The sequence below is a fragment of the Zea mays genome, chromosome 2 (assembly GCF_902167145.1).
Source record: "Zea mays cultivar B73 chromosome 2, Zm-B73-REFERENCE-NAM-5.0, whole genome shotgun sequence".
NCBI classification, from domain to species: Eukaryota; Viridiplantae; Streptophyta; class Magnoliopsida; order Poales; family Poaceae; genus Zea; species Zea mays.
Genome location: NC_050097.1, coordinates 198,076,196 through 198,100,662, shown reverse-complemented (window position 1 = coordinate 198,100,662; position 24,467 = coordinate 198,076,196). Strand labels below are relative to the sequence as shown.

At 46.3% G+C, this 24,467-nt stretch overlaps 1 protein-coding gene across 3 annotated transcripts; it reads right to left on the bottom strand.

Annotated features, from left to right (window-relative positions):
* Positions 1 to 17,252: 17,252 nt before the first annotated feature.
* Positions 17,253 to 21,962, bottom strand: LOC100382690 (uncharacterized). Of its 3 annotated transcripts, NR_158541.1 has the most exons (9): positions 21,639 to 21,911; positions 21,239 to 21,365; positions 20,973 to 21,057; positions 20,679 to 20,863; positions 20,529 to 20,587; positions 19,628 to 19,679; positions 19,120 to 19,487; positions 18,176 to 18,254; positions 17,454 to 17,700 (listed from the first exon to the last, which is right to left on the bottom strand). NR_158541.1 is itself a non-coding variant. In XM_035964903.1 (8 exons), the coding sequence occupies exons 1-7, from the start codon at positions 21,905 to 21,907 to the stop codon at positions 18,192 to 18,194; spliced, it is 1,323 nt and encodes a 440-aa protein (XP_035820796.1). In that variant the 5' UTR covers positions 21,908 to 21,962; the 3' UTR covers positions 17,253 to 17,700; positions 18,176 to 18,191. The 3 variants fall into 3 exon arrangements, 2 of the variants coding, with proteins under 2 accessions (XP_035820796.1, NP_001348603.1); XM_035964903.1 differs by having other exon boundaries at positions 17,253 to 17,700; positions 20,679 to 21,063; positions 21,639 to 21,962; NM_001361674.1 differs by having other exon boundaries at positions 20,679 to 21,057; positions 21,639 to 21,946.
* Between the last annotated feature and the right edge of the window lie 2,505 nt (positions 21,963 to 24,467).

The following is a 24,467-nucleotide window of genomic DNA, read 5'->3' as shown; positions in this document are numbered from 1 at the left end:
CGTAGACAAATCCGATTCATTTCCAGCGACCACGGTCGAAGCCGCCACAAAATTAGCAGTAGCGGTTGCGTGCGCAGGCCCAAAATCCTAAACCTGCGCAGCAACCAAGGTTCAGTAACATAGACAAAATTCTCTAACTACCCCACACCCACTAAGCCACCTGCGAAGACCCAGCCGCCGACATAGGATCCTCCGCTACCAGCTCCATCGCCGCCTTCGGGGGATCCTCCACCATCGGCACAGCGGCTGGCGACGAGCCTCCACCGGACACAATAGCCGCAGGGGCAGCGGGGGAGGCTTCACCGGTTTCCGGGGGCGGTGTCGGGTCGACCTCAGCCTTGGCCACCACCGGGTTGGCCTCCGCTTCGGGCTGCGCGCTGTTTAGGGGTCCGAAGTCCTCCACGTTCTCGGCACGCGCCATCTACAACATAGCACACCAATTCAGCAAGCCCATGTATACCCACATTCAACGACTGAAAGGGAATTAGGCTCACACCTAGTCCCTAATTAATTTTGGTGGTTGAATTGCCCAACACAAATATTTGGACTAACTAGTTTGCTCTAATGTATAAGTTATACAGGTGCCAAAGGTTCACACTTAGCCAATAAAAAGACCAAGTATTGGGTTCAACAAAAGAGCAAAGGGACAACCGAAGGCACCTCTGGTCTGGCGCACCGGACTGTCCGGTGTGCCACCGGACATGTCCGGTGCACCAGAGGACTCAAACTTCAAACTCGTCACCTTCGGGAAATTCCAGAGGCGACTCCGCTATAATTCACCGGACTGTCCGGTGTACACCGGACATGTCCGATGCTCCAAGGAAGAGCGGCCTCAGGAACTCGCCAGCCTCGAGAATTCATTTCAACTGCTCCACTATAATTCACCGGACTGTCCGGTGTACACCGGACTGTCTGGTGTAACAGCGGGGCAACGGCTATTTCGGCGCCAACGGCTACCTGCGACGCATTAAATGCGTGTGCTGCGCGCGCAGAGGTCAGGCACGCCCATGCTGGCGCACCGGACAATCTACAGTGCATGTCTGGTGCGCCACCGGACATTCAGGCGGGCCCAGAAGACAGAGCTCCAACGGTCGAACCCAACGGGTTTTGGTGACGTGGCTGTCGCACCGGACATGTCTGGTGTGCACCAGACTGTCCGGTGCGCCATCGAACAGACAGCCTCACCAAACGGCTAGTTTGGTGGTTGGGGCTATAAATACCCTCAACCACCCCACATTCAAGTCATCCAAGTTTTCCACTTCCCAACTACTTACAAGAGCTCTAGCATTCAATTCTAGACACACCAAAGAGATCAAGTTCTCTCCAAATTCCACACAACGCCCTAGTGATTAGAGTGAGATTTGCTTGTGTTCTTTCGAGCTCTTGCGCTTGGATTGCTTTCTTCTTTCTTGATTCTTTCTTGCGATCAAACTCACTTGTAATTGAGGCAAGAGACACCAATCTTGTGGTGGTCCTTGTAGGAACTTTGTGTTCCAAGTGATTGAGAAGAGAAAGCTCACTCGGTCCGAGTGATCGTTTGAGAGAGGGTAAGGGTTGAAAGAGACCCGGCCTTTGTGGCCTTCTCAACGGGGAGTAGGTTTGAGAGAACCGAACCTCGGTAAAACAAATCCGCGTGTCTCACTCGATTATTCGCTTGCGATTTGTTTTGCACCCTCTCTCACGAACTCTATTATATTTCTAACGCTAACCCGGCTTGTAGTTGTGATTATTTTTGAGAATTTCAGTTTCGCCCTATTCACCCCCCCTCTAGGCGACTTTCAATTGGTATCAGAGCCCGGTGCTTCATTAGAGCCTAACCGCTCAAAGTGATGTCGGGAGATCACACCAAGAGGGAGATGGAGACCGGCGACAAGCCCACTACGAGCCAAGGGAGCACTTCATCGGAAGAATCCCGCACCAAGAGGAAGGAGAAGAAGAAGGACTCCTCCAAACGGAAGGAGAAAAGATCCTCTTCTTCTCACCACAAAGAGAAGAAGGAAAAATCTTCTTCACACAAGTCGCATCGGAAAGGCGACAAGCACAAGAGGATGAGGAAAGTGGTCTACTACGAGACCGACACTTCATCAACATCGACCTCCGACTCCGATGTGCCGTCCGTAACTTCTAAGCGCCAAGAGCGCAAGAAGTTTAGTAAGATCCCCTTACACTATCCTCGTACATCTAGACCTACTCCATTACTTTCCGTTCCATTAGGCAACCCGCCAACCTTTGATGGCAAAGATTATGCTAGGTGGAGTGATTTAATGAAATTTCATCTAACCTCACTCCACAAAAGTATATGGAATGTTGTTGAGTTTGGAGCACAGGTACCATCCGTAGGGGATGAAGACTATGATACGGACGAAGTGGCCCAAATCAACCACTTCAACTCCCAAGCCACAACCATACTCCTCGCTTCTCTAAGCAAGGAGGAATACAACAAAGTGCAAGGGTTGAAGAATGCAAAGGAGATTTGGGACCTTCTCAAGACCGCGCACGAAGGTGATGAACTCACCAAGATCACCAAGCGGGAAACGATCGAGGGGGAGCTCGGTCGTTTTCGTCTTCGCCAAGGGGAGGAGCCACAAGATATGTACAACCGGCTCAAAACCTTGGTGAACCAAGTGCGCAACCTCGGGAGCAAGAAATGGGATGACCACGAAGTGGTTAAGGTTATTTTGAGATCACTTATTTTCCTTAACCCTACTCAAGTACAATTAATTCGTGGTAATCCAAGGTATACACTAATGACTCCCGAGGAAGTAATCGGGAATTTTGTGAGCTTTGAATGTATGATTAAAGGCTCAAAGAAGATCAACGAGCTTGACGAACCCTCCACGTCCGAAGCGCAACCAGTGGCATTTAAGGCAACAGAGGAGAAGAAGGAGGAGTCTACACCGAGTAGACAACCAATTGACGCCTCCAAGCTCGACAATGAGGAAATGGCCTTAATCATCAAAAGCTTTCGCCAAATCCTCAAGCAACGAAGGGGGAAAGACTACAAACCCCGCTCCAAGAAAGTGTGCTACAAATGTGGTAAGCCCGGTCACTTTATCGCTAAATGTCCATTATCAAGTGACAGTGACAGGGACAACGACAAGAAGGGAAAGAGGAGAGAAAAGAAGAGATACTACAAGAAGAAGGGCGGCGATGCCCACGTGTGCCGCGAGTGGGACTCCGACGAGAGCTCCACCGACTCCTCCTCCGACGAGGACGCCGCCAACATCGCCGTCACCAAGGGCCTCCTCTTCCCCAACGTCGGCCACAAATGCCTCATGGCAAAGGACGGCAAAAGGAAGAAGGTTAAATCTAAATCCTCCACTAAATATGAATCCTCTAGTGATGATAATGCTAGTGATGAGGAAAATAATTTGCGTACCCTTTTTGCCAACCAAAACATGCAACAAAAAGAAAAATTAAATGAATTAATTAGTGCCTTCCATGAGAAGGATGATCTCTTGGACTCCCAAGAGGACTTCCTAATCAAGGAAAATAAAAAGCATGTTAAGGTTAAAAATGCTTATGCTCTACAAGTTGAAAAATGTGAAAAATTGTCTAGTGAGCTAAGCACTTGCCATGAGACTATTGACAACCTTAGAAATGAAAATGCTAGATTAATTGCTAAGGTTGATTCTCATGTATGTGATGTCTCAATTCCCAATCTTAGAAATGATAATGATGATTTGCTTGCTAAGATTAAGGAATTGAATGATTCTCTTGCTAGCCTTAGGGTAGAAAATGAAAATTTGATTGCTAAGGCTAAAAATTTTGATGCTTGCAATTCTACTATTTCCGACCTTAGAACTAAGAATGATATGTTGCATGCTAAGGTTGTAGAACTAAAATCTTGCAAACTCTCTACATCTACCGTTGAGCACACTTCTATTTGTACTAGATGTAGAGATGTTGATATCAATGCTATTCATGATCACATGGCTTTAATTAAACAACAAAATGATCATATAGCATTATTAGATGCTAAAATTGCTGAGCATAATTTAGAAAATGAAAAATTTAAATTTGCTAGAAGTATGCTCTATAATGGGAGACGCCCTGGCATCAAGGATGACATTGGCTTCCAAAGGGGAGACAATGTCAAACTTAATGCCCCTCCTAAGAACTTGTCTAACTTTGTTAAGGGCAAGGCTCCCATGCCTCAGGATAATGAGGGTTACATTTTGTACCCTGCCGGTTATCCCGAGAGTAAAATTAGGAGAACTCATTCTAGGAAGTCTCACTCTGGCCCTAATCATGCTTTTATGTATAAGGGTGAGACATCTAGCTCTAGGCAACCAACCCGTGCCAAGTTGCCTAGAAAGAAAACTCTTAATGCATCAAATGATCATGATATTTCATTTAAAACTTTTGATGCATCTTATGTGTTGACTAACAAATCCGGCAAGGTAGTTGCCAAGTTTGTTGGGGGCAAACACAAGGGTTCCAAGACTTGTGTTTGGGTACCCAAAGTTCTTGTTTCTAATGCCAAAGGACCCAAAACCGTTTGGGTACCTAAAGTCAAGAACTAAAATTGTTTTGTAGGTTTATGCATCCGGGGGCTCAAGTTGGATACTCGACAGCGGGTGCACAAACCACATGACAGGGGAGAAGAAGATGTTCTCCTCATATGAGAAAAACCAAGATCCCCAACGAGCTATCACATTCGGAGATGGAAATCAAGGTTTGGTCAAAGGATTGGGTAAAATTGCTATATCACCTGACCATACTATTTCCAATGTTTTTCTTGTAGACTCTTTAGATTACAATTTGCTTTCTGTATCTCAATTATGTCAAATGGGCTACAACTGTCTCTTTACTGATGTAGGTGTCACTGTCTTTAGAAGAAGTGATGATTCAATAGCATTTAAGGGTGTGTTAGAGGGTCAGCTATACTTGGTAGATTTTGATAGAGCTGAACTCGACACATGCTTAATTGCTAAGACTAACATGGGTTGGCTCTGGCATCGTCGACTAGCCCACGTTGGAATGAAAAATCTTCATAAGCTTCTAAAGGGAGAGCACATTTTGGGACTAACAAATGTTCATTTTGAGAAAGACAGGATTTGTAGCGCATGCCAAGCAGGAAAGCAAGTTGGGTCTCATCATCCACACAAGAACATCATGACTAGTGACAGGCCACTGGAGCTCCTACACATGGACCTATTCGGCCCAATCGCTTACATAAGCATCGGCGGGAGTAAGTACTGTCTAGTTATTGTGGATGATTATTCTCGCTTCACTTGGGTGTTCTTTTTGCAGGAAAAATCCCATACCCAAGAGACCTTAAAGGGATTCTTGAGACGGGCTCAAAATGAGTTCGGCTTAAGGATCAAGAAAATTAGAAGCGACAACGGGACGGAGTTCAAGAACTCTCAAATTGAAGGCTTCCTTGAGGAGGAGGGCATCAAGCATGAGTTCTCTTCTCCCTACACTCCACAACAAAATGGTGTAGTGGAGAGGAAGAATCGAACTCTATTGGACATGGCAAGAACCATGCTTGATGAGTACAAGACACCGGATCGGTTTTGGGCCGAGGCGGTCAACACCGCTTGTTACGCCATCAACCGGTTATATCTTCACCGAATCCTCAAGAAGACATCCTATGAACTCCTAACCGGTAAAAAGCCCAATATTTCATATTTTAGAGTTTTTGGTAGCAAATGCTTTATTCTTGTTAAGAGAGGTAGAAAATCTAAATTTGCTCCTAAAACTGTAGAAGGCTTTTTACTAGGATATGACTCAAACACAAGGGCATATAGAGTCTTTAACAAGTCCTCAGGACTTGTTGAAGTTTCTTGTGACGTTGTGTTTGATGAGACTAACGGCTCTCAAGTAGAGCAAGTTGATCTTGATGAGATAGGTGAAGAACAGGCTCCGTGCATTGTGCTAAGGAACATGTCCATTGGGGATGTGTGTCCTATGGAATCCGAAGAGCCACCACATGCACAAGATCAACCATCCTCCTCCACGCAAGCATCTCCACCAACCCAAAATGAGGACGAGGCTCAAGTTGATGAAGGAGAAGACCAAAGAGATGAGCCACCTCAAGATGACGGCAATGATCAAGGGGGAAATGTGAATAATCAAGACAAGGAGGATGAAAGACCAAGGCCGCCACACCCAAGAGTCCACCAAGCAATCCAACGAGATCACCCTGTCGACACCATCCTCGGCGACATTCATAAGGGGGTAACCACTCGATCTTGTGTTGCACATTTTTGTGAGCATTATTCTTTTGTTTCCTCTATTGAGCCACACAGGGTAGAGGAAGCACTACAAGATTCTGATTGGGTGATGGCGATGCAAGAGGAGCTCAACAACTTCACTAGGAACGAGGTATGGCATTTAGTTCCACGTCCTAATCAAAATGTTGTAGGAACCAAGTGGGTCTTCCGCAACAAGCAAGACGAGCATGGTGTGGTGACAAGGAACAAAGCTCGACTCGTGGCCAAGGGGTATTCACAAGTCGAAGGTTTGGATTTTGGTGAAACCTATGCACCCGTAGCTAGGCTTGAGTCAATTCGTATATTATTGGCCTATGCTACTTACCATGGCTTCAAGCTTTATCAAATGGACGTGAAGAGTGCCTTCCTCAACGGACCAATCAAGGAAGAGGTCTACGTTGAGCAACCTCCCGGCTTTGAAGATAGTGAGTACCCTAACCATGTCTATAGGCTCTCTAAGGCGCTTTATGGGCTCAAGCAAGCCCCAAGAGCATGGTATGAATGCCTTAGAGATTTCCTTATTACTAATGGCTTCAAATTCGGCAAGGCCGATCCTACTTTGTTCACTAAAACTCTTAACAATGATTTGTTCGTATGCCAAATTGATGTTGATGATATTATATTTGGGTCTACTAACGAATCTACATGTGAAGAATTTAGTAGGATCATGACAAAGAAATTCGAGATGTCTATGATGGGGGAGTTGAAGTATTTTCTAGGATTCCAAGTCAAGCAACTCCAAGAGGGCACCTTCATTAGCCAAACGAAGTACACTCAAGACATTCTAACCAAGTTTGGAATGAAGGATGCCAAGCCCATCAAAACACCCATGGGAACCAATGGGCATCTCGACCTCGACACGGGAGGAAAGTCCGTGGATCAAAAGTCATAGGTATATTGAAAGGGAATTGGAGTCTTCGGCGAAGACAAAGGCTTCCACTCCACTCTACTACTCATCCTTCGCCGTCACTCCGCATCACTCTCCATCTTTGGTATAATCTTCACTCATATGTTTTATTTGCCAAAGGGGAGATAGTAGTTAAACAAGGGCCTATATTTCATTCCGAGTATCCGTTTTTGGCGATTCATGCCAAAGGGGGAGAAAGTATTGGCCCAAAGCAAAAGGACCGCACCACCACCCTAATTTTAAAATTAATGGTTTTCAAATTGGAAAATTTCAAATTGGTATCTCTTTGTGTTCTAAAGGGGGAGCAAGTAGTATTTTCAAAACTTGATATCTTAAAACCCTCTTGAACACTAAGAGGAGAATTTATTTGAGGGGGAGTTTTGTTTAGTCAAAGGAAAAGCATTGAAAATGCTTCGCAAAATCTTATTCATTTACCTTTGACTGTTTGCAAAAGAACTTTGAAAAGGATTTACAAAAATAATTTGCAAAAACAAAACATGTGGTGCAAGTGTGGTCCAAAATGTTAATAATAAAGAAACAATCCATGCACATCTAGTAAGTAACATTTATGGCTCAATTCCAAGCAACCTTTGCACTTACATTATGCAAACTAGTTCAATTATGCACTTTTATATTTGCTTTGGTTTGTGTTGGCATCAATCACCAAAAAGGGGGAGATTGAAAGGGAATTAGGCTCACACCTAGTCCCTAATTAATTTTGGTGGTTGAATTGCCCAACACAAATATTTGGACTAACTAGTTTGCTCTAGTGTATAAGTTATACAGGTGCCAAAGGTTCACACTTAGCCAATAAAAAGACCAAGTATTGGGTTCAACAAAAGAGCAAAGGGACAACCGAAGGCACCTCTGGTCTGGCGCACCGGACTGTCCGGTGTGCCACCGGACATGTCCGGTGCACCAGAGGACTCAAGCTTCAAACTCGTCACCTTCGGGAAATTCTAGAGGCGACTCCGCTATAATTCACCGGACTGTCCGGTGTACACCGGACATGTCCGGTGCTCCAAGGAAGAGCGGCCTCAGGAACTCGACAGCCTCGGGAATTCATTTCAACTGCTCCGCTATAATTCACCGGACTGTCCGGTGTAACAGCGGGGCAACGGCTATTTCGGCGCCAACGGCTACCTGCGACGCATTAAATGTGTGCGCTGCGCGTGCATAGGTCAGGCACGCCCATGCTGGCGCACCGGACAATCTACAGTGCATGTCCGGTGCGCCACCGGACATTCAGGCAGGCCCAGAAGACATAGCTCCAACGGTCGAACCCAACGGGTTTTGGTGACGTGGCTGTCGCACCGGACATGTCCGGTGTGCACCGGACTGTCCGGTGCGCCATCGAATAGACAGCCTCACCAAACGGCTAGTTTGGTGGTTAGGGCTATAAATACCCCCAACCACCCCACATTCAAGTCATCCAAGTTTTCCACTTCCCAACTACTTACAAGAGCTCTAGAATTCAATTCTAGACACACCAAAGAGATCAAGTTCTCTCCAAATTCCACACAACGCCCTAGTGATTAGAGAGAGATTTGCTTGTGTTCTTTCGAGCTCTTGCGCTTGGATTGCTTTCTTCTTTCTTGATTCTTTCTTGCGATCAAACTCACTTGTAATTGAGGCAAGAGACACCAATCTTGTGGTGGTCCTTGTAGGAACTTTGTGTTCCAAGTGATTGAGAAGAGAAAGCTCACTCGGTTCGAGTGATCGTTTGAGAGAGGGTAAGGGTTGAAAGAGACCCGGCCTTTGTGGCCTCCTCAACGGGGAGTAGGTTTGAGAGAACCGAACCTCGGTAAAACAAATCTGCGTGTCTCACTCGATTATTCGCTTGCGATTTGTTTTGCACCCTCTCTCGCGAACTCTATTATATTTCTAACGCTAACCCGACTTGTAGTTGTGATTATTTTTGAGAATTTGAGTTTCGCCCTATTCACCCTCCCTCTAGGCGACTTTCAACGACACTATACAAAAGACAAACTTTACCTGATCCCTCGCCCGGTCAGACCGCTCCCTAACCACCTCCCGACCGTAGGAGCCCCACATCCGGTCGAAGAGGGCCCCCGCGGAGTCCTTCACCACAGGGTCTTCGACCTTAAAAATCTCGCGCCCAAAATCTTCATCAGATCGGTCGAAGATCTAATAGTGACTGCACCCCTCGCGGGACAGCGCGTTCATCGCCCCTTCGCTGGTGACGAGGGAGACAAAGGACATGAATCCCTCCACGATGGTCGGGAGCGCCAACAATTCCTCCTGCAGCCACTCGAGGAAGCGAAGGCCCGCCTCTCGGTCGGGCACTTCGAAGTCAGCAGTCCGCGCGCCCAGCTCGCGGTATGAGTCCACGAGCTGTTTGTGCATCCGCTCAACTTCCGAGCGTGTAGAGGCCTCGACCCTCTCCATGCGGGCCTGCAGAGCGTTGAACCGCACCTCCCATTCCTCGGCGTGCTGGCTGGCGAGACTCCCCTCCACCCGCGCCAATTTGGCCTCCGCCTGCGCCACCTGCGCCTTGGTGATGGCCTGGTTGGCCTCCCTCCTCTCCTCCACCAACTGGCGCCGGAGGTCCGTCCTCTCGCCCTCCAGGGCGGCCACCTTCTCCACCAGCTTGCGGCACTTGCTATCCGCAGCCGACTTTTCCCGGACGGCGTCAGCATGCTACGCCCGAAGTTTCTCGACCTCGGCAGACACATCTGCAGTAAGGGCCCCCGACGCCACGCGGTCGGTGAAGTCGGCCGCCTAACAGACACACATGAGACCACAATCCCCATGAAAACGGTAAACACCGAAGTCCAGCTCAACTTACTTGACTCAGCTGCTGCGACGCTTCCCTCAGCCGGCGGGACACAATGCCCGCTTCGTCCTTGACGGCAGTGACCGCCGAAATCTCGCCGCCAGCGCTGAGAGCGCTACCCTTCACCCCAGGCACGGCGGCAGACACCGTGGTCGCCACCGCAGGCGGAACAACAACAAGTTGCCCCTCGCCCGATCCTGCAATGTATCACCAGTCAAAAAAAACTTACCAACAAGATAATCATCCACGCTAATATTTGTGCCGAAGTCGGCAACACGTTTCCCCGACGAAGGCAATTCCCGGACCTTCGCAGATCCGTCCGGGGCAGGCTTGGATCCGCCGTCGCCGGCCGCCTTCACGCTCTCTGGCACCTTGCTGGACGCAGGGGCGGCCGTCTTCGCCGCCAGCGTCGGCTGGCTACCGCCGGGAGCGGTAGCCTTCGCAGTCCCCCGCGCCCTCTTCGGCCTAGCTTCGGGGAGCCTGATGACCGCCCGACGCTTCTGCGCAGCTTCCTAGCGATCCTTGTTCATCACTGCCGACACAACAGCAGCAATATTTCGTCCGTAAGGAAACACTCTCAAGTCACGAGCCATGTGAGACGTAAAAAAGTCTTCGCCGGCCGCGCGGGGGATAGGAACGTCCTTGGGCCATCGACCCCCGGTAACCTCCAGCATCCGCGCCGAAGACTCCCGGAGCTCGAGCGAAGACATCCTTCCCCCGGGGGCCGCGCATGTTCCCATCAACTCCATAGCAAAGCTATCGGAGACCCCCAGTTCTCCCACCGCAGTACCTAGTTTCCTCTTTTTAGTGGCTGGGGTGGCCTCCGGCGCGGGGTCATCCTCAGTCACAGCCGCTGGTTTTTCCCGCGGTGATCGACGACGTCCTCCCCAGGGTAACCGCCATACGGCAAACAATTCAACTCGAAGACCCTATTCAGGCGGTCGTTGGATCCACGTATATCCCAACTCCGCTGGGCCTCCGTCTTCGGCACATAGCGCCCAACAATTCTCACCGCCCCATCCTCCGCCTCACGCACAACCGAGGCGGGATCCCGTCCTCGCAAATCCAAAGCAAAACACGGACTTCACACCTTCCGTCCACCCAGGGAGGGCATCTCGCGAGGGCATACTTCGCCCAGCGCCCATCCATGTGCCAAAGGCCACACCCCATACCCTATGAATTCCTCAACCAGATCGCGCCCACTACTCGAGCGGGGCAGCAATCCGAAGGGCACTCTCATTTTCATCATCCTCCGCCACTTCAAACGACGGGTACGCCACATAATAATGCGAACACATAATGGCGGCAGGGAGCCCTGGGCGATCTTCGACTTCAGCCTCCGAAACATAAAACCAGTAGTCCCACCAGTTGCCCCACTTGTTCCGGGCACAGGGGACTAGCTCCACAACTTCCATCAAAGTCTTCCCGGACTTCGGCGTGAAAGTGCACGATCCAAATTGCACAATCTTCTGCCCTATTTTTCTCTTCTGTCAGTGCAGACAGTATTGCTTGGCGAAGACCTCCACCGCCAACGCCACCACGGCGTTTGGTGTCATATGACGTCGTTGCCCAGACATACTTCGCCAACGCCACCACGTCGTTTGGTGTCAACTGATGAACCTGGACTTCGAACTTTTGCAAAACCTCCGACACAAAACGATGCGCCGTCAGGCAAAGTCTGGCGATGAAAAATGCCTAAAAAACAACCAATTCGCCCTCGGGCTCGGGGACCTCCTCCGCCCCCTCTGCCAAAATACCCTAACTGTTGCATATCTTGAACGCGGGCCAACAATATCCGTGAAACACCGAATTCCACTGTATCACCCGGTCGCAACTACGCCGCCACCACAGTGCCCGAGAGATCTTCAGAAGACGCCTCAGTCGTCGGCGTGGTCGCAGCAGACGAGGAGGAAGACGACATGGCTACGTACCGTCGACTGCGGCGTGCGGTCTGCTTCACGCGGGCCAGTTCTCCGACGAACAGGAGCAAGGAGGGCAGACGAGCAAGCGAGCAGTTTGAAAGTGAGGTTAGGGTTTTCGCGGTGCGCAGAAAGGTAAATTTCAATCCACGTCGCCCCCGCCCCCTTTATATACACAGGGCGCGACGCTTCGGGAAACTCGCAATCCAACAGTGCGGCGTCAATCAACGGTCATGTCAAAAACCCCCGCGGAACCACTTCGAGCGAGGGCAGCGTCTCCACCATCTAGCGACGTCTTCGGCACCAGATGACTTAGTCGAACTGGTCCCTCGGAGGGCAAATGTTGGGGCGAAGGCGAAGACGCTACCCTTCGCTCGATGCCTTCGCCAGCCTCGCTGCACCAACGGAGACAAGACGACTGGCGGACTTACCCTTCGTCCCACGCGCCGCCGGACGAAGGCCTGTGACGAGGTCATCCCATCTCGCGGCCTCGTCCAACATGGAGGCCCACGGGTGATCCGGCCCATTGTAACAGACCCTGTGTGGCCGCTGCGCATTACGGGTCTAATTTGTAAAGGTCTCCCTGTAATTACAGTCTGTAACCCTGCTTTATGGGAATATTCCGGGGATAACCTAGGCGCCTGAGGGCACATGCGTCCTTAACTCAGGACGCTGGGCACTCAGATACCTATAAATACCCCCGCACAGTGCCCTTGAGAGGCTAGATTGACAGAGCTTTTGTCATCTCGTATTGAAACCTTATTTACGTTGCTTTCACTCCCCCGTTGGATCATCTTGCTCGGGAGAGCAAGTTCCAACATCTAGCAAAAATATTGTTAGGGTCAGCAAGGTCAGCTTTGCTACATGATACAAATTTTCTTAAATTTTAACATTGTTTTTCTAAATAATTTATAAATTTTATCGGGGTCGTCTGACACTGACAAACACCCCTAGATCCGCCCCTGCTCCTGACCACCCTCGAGCAGATAGGGGAAGGGTGCTACCGAGCTAGGGAGCCATTGGAGGTCGCCTTAGACCGCCTCCAACCGTTCCCTGAGTACCCTCCAATTCTTAGTGTATGGACGCCCTCCATATTGCTCCAACGGTGCCCTTTGTCGTCTCTCTTAATCCGGTGAGAGAAGCAGACCCCTCTCTAATCTCACCTCTTCACCAATCAATGATATTAAGTTTAATTATTAGATAAAAATGTGTATCACGGTACTATAAATATTGCATATTTTTAAAAACCCAAAAACACATACGTACAAAAAGTTAAATAGCTTAATTAAAGTGTAAAGCGAAGCTTAATAGAAAGAATTGTTGGAGAGGAGAAGAAATAGTGGAGAAATGAAAGAGGGGGTATTTAAAAAATAAATATAAAGTATGAATAGGGATATAAAAGAGGGGGGAAATAGTTGGAATTAGCCTAAGCCTCACCTGAGGGTGTGGATGATATGCATGGCCATATTATACTAATTTGAGGGTGTGGATGATATGCATCCACTTATTGTATTATGACAATAAAAAAACTATTTTCTGTTTTTTCCATATGGATTTTTGTTTGTTGCTATTCATCAGGCCATCAATCCCTGTCAGGGATTCTAAAGGTGAGGGGGCCATGTTCATCCTTTAACACCAGCATGGAGAACCCTTGTGCTTGTTGCGTGCAATTATTGGGAAGGGGCCGGTTGGTTTGGGTCTCGCTACCTGGTTTGCAGGGGGGAGAAGAGGAGAGGGGAGCATTACTTTTCTTGGCTTCTTGTTAGCGAGAGAGGTTGGTTGGTTGAGTGGGGGGAACCGAAGTAGTAGTGCTTTTCCCTTGAAAAAAAAAACAGCGCTTTACTGTGGCTCCTACCGTGGACGGTGATTGCCGTTGCCTGCTCTGCCGGCGAGGTGCGCGTGCGCCGCAGACACTTTTTCGTGGATGCATGCACGCTCATGTTTGCTGACCATGTGAGGGTTGCTGTGCTACAGTAGTTTTTGCGAAGTTGCATATTAATATTATATATATGGTTTGAAAACTAATTTATCTCCTAAGAGAACAACATCACACGCTTCGCTTCTGTTCAACAAGGCTGCTGTGCTAACACAGTACCGTACCGTACGGTGATGGTTAATTAATTACTTAATTAGATTGTGTTCATATATATATAAAGCGACTCCCCTTGTTCAACATGAAGAAATGCACGTGCTTCATCTAAAAGGGATAGTGTATGCATAAATACTCGGTCTGCATCGACAAGAATATTCAATTGCCTTTGACACTGCTCCCCCTTGCCAGGGAAGTGTACAGTTTATTTTTTTCTGAGATTAGGGAAGAGTACAGTTTCTTTTCTTTTTTTGAGATTAGGGAAGAGTACAGTTAGCAGTATCTTATAGACAAAGCTAAACTAATTAACAACATGGGTGCACCCATCACACACACACACACAGAGTCTGATCCCATAAAGAACTCCCTGAGCTAAGCAAGCAAGCTTGCACCTGAATACTTCTTCAGTCTCCCCAAATCCAAGATACCAGCATGCATGCATGTTCTTTTCTCCGAGGAAAAGAGAGAGAGAGACAGTTTGCTGGTCCATGGTCCATTTCTCCAACACAACAAGTACATTTTTTAATTAACGTTATTAAGGCATCAGCTTGCGTATTGTCGCCACGTGTGGCTCCAAACCTTCCTGGGTGTGTGATGGTTTTGAGCACCGAAGTTTCGGGTGCATGGGAGAGAGAGAGAGGGAGATGTCGAGAAGGGAATAATCGTACGTGTCAGTCTGGTTTGTGGCCTGGCTTCAGGGGCATGGGGCTGGTTGGTTTTGTCCCTTTTTTTTGGGGTGCTCGTCTTGTTGCTACGTCATATATAACTGGTATATATATGAGAACAGTATTTATATGCAACGATGCACGTGCCACGGAAATCAGGTCCCCAACGATCGACGCAAGTTAACCGTGCTAGTTACGCTTGGAACAAGTGTTCCCATCATGCATGTCAACCACGTGAAATCATCATGCATTTTCTGCTAACCGAACGCAAGAGGCCAGTCTTCTTTCAACTTTGACAAATGCCGACCATACAGATCGATGGGAGAGACGTCTTTGACCTTGACCAAACAACACAACAAGCTAGTACAGTAGTGTGACAGTAAAATGTGGTCTGTAACAGGTGCGCGCGGCTTCGATCAGGTCATATACCATATACAGTGGTTAGGGTTGTCGGGTCGTCACCGGCCTGATTGCGAAGAACAAGCGAGCTAGCAGGCTCTAGTCGTGTCCACAGAAAAGCTAGCGTGCTACCATAAGGGGGCTGCTAATTATTATTGCCATGCGTGTGAAGCTGACTGTCAAAGCATGAGGAATGCTGTACGTACGTGGATCAGATGTTAATTGTTAGAGACCACCATATGGTCGGTTTCTTTAATTTGTTGCCAACCAACCATGAATATATCTATATGATTATGAGTGATTAATTTATCATGGCTTGGCCAATGCATCATGTGCATGAATTCCTTTGTTGACTACTAGTAGTAGTACAGTAGTAGAGTGGTAATTAATCAGCGTGAACTTTTTTTCTCGTGTCGACTGTCGATCGACCTCGATATTTATTGCTAGCGCCTAGCTACTGCCTACTGGCTACTGCAGTAGGTAACAGTAATCTGAGAGCATTGGTGCGTGGTTCCCTGCTGGCGCTATGGCCTATATGAGATGGAGGGGGGGTGGGCAACACGTAACAGTAATCAGAAAAGCATGCATAGCGTTAGCATATGCATCAATGCATGCCACTGCCACCATACAGTACGAGCAACAGCGAATGATACGTGGAAGCATATATATGCATGATGCGCTGCAGCCTGCAGCGATGGGAGTGCGAGGGAAATAGAAATGGGGCTGCTGCTTATTACTGCGGCGGCGAGTGGCGCCGAGTGGGATCCCAACTCATCAATGAGCGATTGAGCGGGCAGTTGGATTGCTTGCTTCCCACTGTGCAGGAGACAGGCGGCTGCTGTTGGCATTTCAGTTTTTTTACAGCTCAGGTAAAATCAGGTGTACAGTTAAATCTGGTTTCATAAACATTTAGTAGGATAAGGTTCTCAGAAAAAAGGTGATAGAGAATAAGATAAGAGAAACAAATGTTTTCAGTTTTACCCCAAAAAAAACCCCGTACAACTGTGTCCGTACTTGGTTTTGAAAGTTTGAGCAAAGATCCTACCCCACAGCACAGCCGAACGATCGAGCTAGCGGCTTTGGCCTACTGCTTCACTGCTACTGCATTGGAATCGGACGACGATAATGCGCTCACCAAGTACTTGTAGATGCATTTGGTTGTAATGACAAAAACAATGGGATAGGACGATCAATTAAGTAAGGTTGTTTGGTTTAGGGTTACAAGTTGAAACAGAATTATTCCAGTATTGTTCTCAGTTATCCATTAAAATTGGAAGTGACGCTTCTATCTATATGTTCTCAGCTCTCCCGCAACCAAGTTGTCCCATAACCAAACGCATATGTATAGACGGGAGAAGGATCCATATTTTTCTACCCTCCCTCCCTCTCTCGTTCTTCCCATGTGAGAGTTGCGCGCGCCGCCTCCTATTCCACGCACGCTACACCACGGCGTCTCTCGTGATGGTCTCCGTCACGTCGTGATCTAATGCGTTTGTTTTCTCGCCAGCTACAACGCCGCCTCGGAGTGGATCCATCAAGACATTCACACGACAGTCCTGCTCCCCCATCTTGTCGGAGTTTATTAGATTTGACCAATTTATTTTTGAAAATTTTGAATAAACCGTAAAGATCTACTCGTACATGCTAAAAATGAAAATGGTGTATTATTTTAATCCTAAATTGTAAGTGGATTTGTCGATTTACTTTATAATAACTGTTGAATGAATCTTAAATTCGTCTCGCCCGGATTACCAGTACCAGCTGATGTTTGCATTACCGGCCTTAGGTGTTTAGTTTCTATAGACTAATTTTTACTCACTCCATTTTATTTTATTTTATTTTAATCTCTAAATTATTAAATATAAAAACTAAAACTCTATTTTAATTTCCGTATTTAACAATTTGTAGACTAAAATAAAATATATAGACTAAAAATTAATCCCTATAAATCAAACACCCCTATGCTGCGTTGGCTAAGGGCAGCGACATGTGTGTGTGTGTTTTTGTTTCTTTGTTCCGTTCTGGATGCGATGTGCAAACTCCTCTCTTCCGGACAGGTTCCACCAGACCTGGCCATGGTTGATAAATTCGATCCCACCTTTTCTGGTCCTCTTTTTTTTTCCAGGGAAAAAAGGTTTCCTGATTGCTTTCCTGTAGCGCGGGTCCTCGCACGCTGACTAGTGACTCGCTGCGCGCGCCTTGTGCGTGCTACAGGCAGTGGCAATGGCGCAAAGCAACAACAACACACTACAAGCAACAAGACAAGCGGCGGCCATTTTACGGTTTTACCCCCAAGGAACCGGAGTCTCTGGTTCTCTGAGAGGTGCCCTGTGAGGCTGTAAACATTTTCTCGGGTTTATGACGTCGTGCACAAGTGGAAAAGAACCGAAAACCATTGGCCGCAATGACGCTATCCCTCCCAGCCTACCGTCTCGAATGAACCTGGAGGTAGCTTTGCAGAGCTGCTGCTTCTCTCGTTCGGTCAAAAAGGCTACGAGGCCAATCGCGATCAAGCCGCAAACCGTCGCACAAAACGAACATCAAATGGCTTCGTGCCGAGAACAAAAACTACTACTGGCTTGGCATTCCGTACTCGCGGCGGGCTTCCCAGGCGCGACCTGACATGGAAACCAAACCAATCGCTAATCAAGCCGCGCGCCCTGGCGGCTTTTTCCGCAGAGACGCCCACGCGACGACATCCACCTGCAGGCGCCAAACAGTGAGCAGAAAGTCAGGAACAGCTGCCCTACATGGCGTGTTTCAACAGATACAGATCCAAGGGGCGCAGCGCAATCATTCCAGGAGTCCTGCAAGCGAGTCGTGGTACTAGTGCCCCCGTCACCGCAAATATCATATTCATTGCTGGGGGCATTGAATTGTGTGATCAGAAGTTGCTGTAGCCTTCTATTGATGGAAAGCAAAGACAGCAGGGCTCGCTAACTACTGTCAAACGTATATATGCATAGATCTCTAAAGCAATGCTAATTTCCAAGCCTTAAACTTGGGTGCTAATTGCTAAACTTAAACCTTTCTTTTACCGAATAACTACTGTCAAACATATATATGTATAGATCTCTAAAGCTATGCGCTTAATTAATTTCCAAGCCTTAAACGTGGGTTCTAATTGCTAAACCTAAACTTTTCTTTTACCGAATCGGCGAGTGTAAAAGGTTCATACCGGGTTGTACATCTGTTTACTGCGGTAGGTGGCTGCCAAGCTCTTCAGCTTTGTCAGAAGCTTTCTCAGCACCTACACGCTGCAAGAGGAAAGACAAACAAAGTATATATGAACGATCAGAATTCAAAAATGCAGTAACTAAGGGGGTGTTTGAATGCAGTAAAGCTAATATTTAGTTAGCTAAACAATTGCTAGTGGAATTAGCTAGCTAACAAATAACTAATTTACTGAAAGTAGCTAACAAATTGAGTGTAGTGTGGCTGTTAATGTTATAAAATATAATGTGATCATGCTTTTCTTATTGGGGATGGGGACCTAATGGTGACCCGATACCTGAATGGATATGGGTATGAATCTTATACCCATGATGGATATGGCCATGGAGATGGGGATAGGTATAGCTTCATGGGGATGGGTATGAGGTGTCTAAACCCGGTGGGGAATTACCCATTGACATCTCTAACGTAGCTGCATATGCACATGCACTCTACATAGCTTACTGGGCACTAGCTTATGCCCACACGATCGAACCTCCTTTCAAATTGATCTAAGGTGGATTGCAATTCTAAATAAACATATGGTACTGTAGCACTTGCTAAAATATTTGGCAATCCAAACTCTGGCTTTGCTGAACAAACACAAAGACAATTATGTTACTTCCAGAAAGCAGGACAGCTATAATAATTAGTAAACCAGCTAAAGCAACTTCGGTTATCGTAAAGGTTGTAGCTTAGTGCCAATCTATTCCAGCTATAAGCAGGACAACTGAGTTAATGCAGACAAAAGGTGGTAGAACATCATATAATGTCAATGTTGTAACCTTTGAAAATGACACTCAGAAACTATTTGCTAACAGTTAGCAAGAAACACAAGTTCGAGGAAATGAAGTTAAATATGGGGGGAAGAGATAACATAACTACAGAAAGGTGAAAATTCACATTTACCATCCGTTTGCTGATATATGGTTTTATCTCCAAGGATAAGTCATGGTCGCTCTTCGTGTCATGAATCTTGTGGCTTTTCTCAAATTCTTTCCTTGATTCCTTCCTTGTGCCAGATTGCCAGACACTACCAAAATTAGGCAGCCAACTAGAATCAGATGTTGCTGGAACAATTTCACCTTGCTTCTCCATTTCCATCTCAGCTCTTCTTCTTTCTGCCCATGCAGCACCAACCCTGTTTGGATTGAGTTTCCTCAATTTCCCTTTCCGGGAAGAAAGACCACAGCTTTTGAGTGACAAATTCTTTGGATCGTGTTCGTTAGCTTTTAACCAGGGAGGAGGAGCACCCGTATGCACATTTGCTTTTGAGCCTATAAGTATAAAGAAATGATATTGCATCAGGATTCTCATGAGGGCTAGAAGAAATTAGGAGTAACTATATTGCAGTCAGACTAGTGAGTGTCTTGACAAAATCTAGAACATGAAAATATAAAACTAATGCATCCAATACCATTGCTCAAATTTCCTCCAGTGTGACTTTGTTGAACCCGCAAAGGTAACATCTGTTTATCAAACAATCACATCAATTATGTATACATGACAAATAAACAAAAGAAAAAACAGAACAGGCATATGGAGGGGAAGACATTCAGTGCAAACCCTTTACTCAGTGGAATCATGAATATAAACTTGTTCCTGTTTAATGTACACAAGAGCTTTACAAGCTAACAAAAAAACTTGGTTCATAGAAGGATATTTTTATCATTCCATTTGAAACTAAAAAACCACAATGCCATGAAATTTTTGCTAAATAATGACAACATTTACAGTGTCAAATTCATAGACCATGAATATAATGGAACAAATATGGACCAAGTAGCTAATTCATGAGTCAACTGAGATGGTAATCTGTTACTTAGGAGCTAGGAACGAAAATATATGTTTTTAGATATGGCAAGCAGTGGAATAAAAATAAGAAGGCAACAAGTACGCATAGAAATTTAGAGGCGGTTGTGTGCTGTTCTCCAATACTTTTACGTTATTATGTGAACAAAAAACAACTATACACCACAACTTCACAACAACAACTATAACGACCTAAATCAGAACATAAACAGGAAACATAGCAAATTCGAGAAGGATAATGAACTCAAAAGGCAATCTGATTAACTTTGTTGCCATTGAGATTCGAGATACCTTAATTGTGCAAGCTCCTGCCTTGCATAACATTTACTAAGCTACCTTTTCTTTTTGTGTAAATGAAGCAACATTTTCAATTGTTAATAGTAAGCCAAATATGTGAGCAAAGAACTGAAGTAATGTTGAAGCATCACATCATTGTTTGTCATTTTTTTCACTAGACTTGTGCTACCTATCGCATAGACATGCATGCACATGTGGTACATACTTACATGATCAGAACAAGAAAGTGATTGGCTTGCGCCATTCACAAAGACAGTAGACTGATGGCCTACAAAAGGAAATATAATTATCCATGTGCCAATCAAGCGACATAATCATATGAAAAAGAAAGCAGAATGATAATTGTAACGCTCGGTCACCTTTTGTTTCAGTACCACTGCTGTGAAACCAGTTTGTAGACAGTGCACCCTGCAGCTTATGTGTTTCGGCCGATCCCCAAGGTGTGATGGGCAGGCCGACAGTTCCATATGGAGCAGAATGTGAAGCACTTCCAGAACTGGAAGCTCCATGACACGCTGTACTAATAGAGCCATATGCCCCATTGGTAGAATTTTGTAAAGGCATAACAACATATGATGCAGTGTTACTAAAAGATGGGATATTGTTTTGTGCAAAACTATCCAAACTGTCACATGCATATTCATTTTGGATATCTTTTATCTGCTTCAGAGATGGTCCAATCAGCTCTTCAGTCCCCTTCTTCGTTCCTGTGCTCAAGCATTCAGGGCCTTTCTCCCACTGAAACTAAAAAAACATTAGAGATCTGCATACCACGTACCATAACACCTCATTTTGCCAGGTCAGTGCAGAAACAAACACAAACAGCAACATACCTAAATAGACCCGTTTACAAAACTAGAATGAAGAAATGCATATCATGTTAATTTAATAGATAGAAAAATGGAAGTATAAGACACACCTTGGCAAGCACATCCTCTGAAATCCTAAGCGAGACCACCTGATCCATCCGTCCCCCGTGCTTCCACAGGAAATCCTTCACACCCTTCAGGTGCTCACTGCTTGCCATATGGTAAATGGCATTGTTACTGCAATAGAAGAGAACCAGACTTAACTTTCCTCCTAAACTCACGCTATGCTTGCAGTGCTCTGAAAACCTACAGTGCTTTGAAAACCTTATGACGATTCCAACCCCCAGCCGTACTGAGCTACTGATCCTAATGTACTACTTGCCTACTAGGGTTCAATTGCATAATATACCGGGCAATCCACGGTGCAACCAAAACCAGATAGCATATGTAAATCCAAACCGAAAGTCCGAAACCCTAGGGGTATGGGGGCAAGGGATAGGTGACGAGTACCCAGCGGAGCGGCTGTCGAGGTCGACGAGGTCAATGGAGCAGAAGGGGCACCAGAGACGGGTCCGCGGCGGCTGGGAAGAGGGGGAGCCGGGGAGGAAGGCGCGGCGGAGGTCGGAGAGCTTGGAGCGGAAGCAGGTGAGCGCGGCGTCGAGATTTCTCCTGTGCTTGACGATGTAGCGATGGCGCCGGCCATGGTCGTGGTGATGGCGGCACAGCTCGCAGTACTCGAACTCGGTGGCGGGTGTCGGCTTCGCCGGCTTGGGCGACATCGCGGTGGCTCCCGGCGTTTGCGCGTGTGAACGATTGGGATCGCGGATATATGTTTGTACTAATTTTAGTTTTTTATTTTATTCTATTTTAATTTATAAAGTGCTAAATATTGAAGGTAAAACTCTATTGTTTTAGTTTCTTATTTGATAGTTTAGAGACTAAAATAAAATAAAATAAAGAGACTAAAAATTAGTCCCTATAAATCCAACACTATAGAAAAATTAACTACGCTAAGTCAAACGTCTTTTTCCATTTTAGCCCATTTTCTTTATTTTCACAAATATACTATTTCTAGTTTCAATTCAAAAAATGAATATTTAGGTCGGCGCTGTTACTATTGACGTCAACCTAACATGTATTGGCGCTAAATAGTTCGACGCCTAGATCTTGTACTCGACGCCGACGTGGATCTAGCGTGGCCCGTAGGTAGGCGTAAAATCAATTAGCGCCTAAGTAGGCGCCATGGATTTTGGTGCCGATCTAGGCGCCAATTGCTTTGGTGCCTACCTACGGGCTATAAGAACTACGCTTCAGCCACCAGTTCTTTGAATCACATTCATCAAATTATCTCTCCTCTTCCAAACGACAAACAGCAACCTAGATCAGCCACTTAGACCATAAAAACTTGTAATCGATCCACTGTTCCTCGGTAACAAGGTAATCTCCCTCCCTTTTCTTTCTCTTTTTTGGTTTGCCCTTTTGTCTCTCGTTATCAGGGTTAGAGTTTTTGAATCATTTATAATCTTCATATTTTCTATTTGTAGGATGTCTAGGTGCGATAAATCTGCTGAACAAAGATAAGCGTTATAAAAATGCAATAACTAATATTTCTGATTCTTATAAAACATGTCGAATTTTAGGAAGGGTCATTTAACCAGAACTATCTTCGACCCGCTGCCTTTGCCAAGGGATGTTCTAGTGCTTTTTTTTGTGGTGATCCTTACAAGGTTGACAAGTCTGAGGATCATAATATCTCTCGATAGAGGTATTGAATGTGTGCTAACTATGCATTTAAGCTAATGATTGCTCAGCGTCGGATGAATTTAATAGTGAGAATATTTTGTTAAATAGTTATCAGTTTTCATACGAAGTGATGCATGTTTTGTTTTGGTACTAACCATTGCATGCTTTGTAGTCGATGATGTCGTCGATGGAAACTTCTCACCCGTGATCTCCATGGAAGGTTATTGCTTTCTAGATTTGGGCCGATTGAAGGGGTGGGTGTTGCCGATGGTGGGGCGAGGCTGGTTGGTGGCAAGGGAGATATGGGGCAAGGTTATTGGGGGGGAGGGGAGGAGGACTCCCCTTCCCTGGAGAGCGCGGACGCGGATCGAGAGCCGGTGCAGCGATCCGGGGCGGACTCCTCGCCTTCCATGGAGAGCGCGGATGGGATTCTGGGGAGAGAGCAGGGATTGCGGCGATCCAGGCGGAGGACTCGCCATGGAGAGCGCGGACGCGGATGGGATTCTGGGGGAGAGAGCAGGGATTGCGGCGATCCGGGGCGTTTGATTCGTCTTCCATGGAGAGTGCGGACGTGGATCGAGAGGCTGGGGCGAGGTCGTAGGGATTGCGGGAGAGAGGAGAGCCGAGCGGAGGCATGCTTCACCAGAGGGTGTGGATGCCCACTCTAGAAACATATAAAGTAGTAGAGATATTTGAGAGCATGACAAATATGTACGTACAAAAGTTAAAAGTAAAATATGTCTCTCATATAAGTATTTATGTATAGAGAACGAGATATAGAGAACGCTGCTAGTGAGAAAGGAAATATAAAAGAGGGGATATAGGAGCTTAACATATTAGTTATAGGGTTCTGCCAGTTAGGCCGTTGGCGGGATACGAGAGAATTGGCTGAGGATATGCCAAGATACGGGCGCCATCCAGATGTGGTGACCTACATAATGTTCTTTGATGGGATGTACGCTGCTGAGTAGTATTTTTTTTAAGCAAACCATGTTTTGGACGAGATGGTTTTCAAGGTTTTTGCGCCAAGCAAGGAGGTGAGCAGAAGTTTGTCCGGGGGATTAAGAAGCAAGGAGATGTGGTATTGCTAGAGTCAGTGTTGTGCCGACTAGCAAAGGTAAAATGCTTTTGTGTCAAGTGGATGGGAGAAAGTCGTAAGTGGTGTACTGAATGATCCCACGGAATTGAGGCTAGAGAAGCAGCTTGATTCTTTAAGAATTGCTTGATTAGACACCATAGTGGATCTGATCAATACAGTTTGAGTAGCGAAAAAGTGGCAAGCATATGGTTTCTAAAGAAACCAATTCGTTCATCTGTTGTACAAGGCTGCCCTGCAGCTGCAGTTACTCTTACCAAGTCATATTAGGTATGGTTTGGTTCACATATTTATAACGTAATTGATAACTGATAATTGATAACGTTAAATTATATTTGTTTAAGTTCAACTATAATCTGATACCGCACTAGAAGTTGATACCGGTCTATTCAAATTTATTACCTTCGTTACTCGAGTGTGAATAATTACCATTCACATTATATTTCGTGAACCAAATGACACCTTAGTTCTTTGCGGATAGTATTATTAAAGGCAGAGAA

Excerpts from the sequence above, each read along its gene's own strand:
- LOC100382690 (XM_035964903.1), bottom strand. The coding sequence starts at position 21,907 with ATGTCGCCCAAGCCGGCGAAGCCGACACCCGCCACCGAGTTCGAGTAC. Across the intron at positions 21,064-21,238 it reads CAGAGGATGTGCTTGCCAAG|TTTCAGTGGGAGAAAGGCCC; the intron begins GTGTGTCTTATA and ends ATGTTTTTTTAG. Across the intron at positions 19,680-20,528 it reads CACTTTCTTGTTCTGATCAT|ATGTTACCTTTGCGGGTTCA; the intron begins GTAAGTATGTAC and ends TTTGATAAACAG.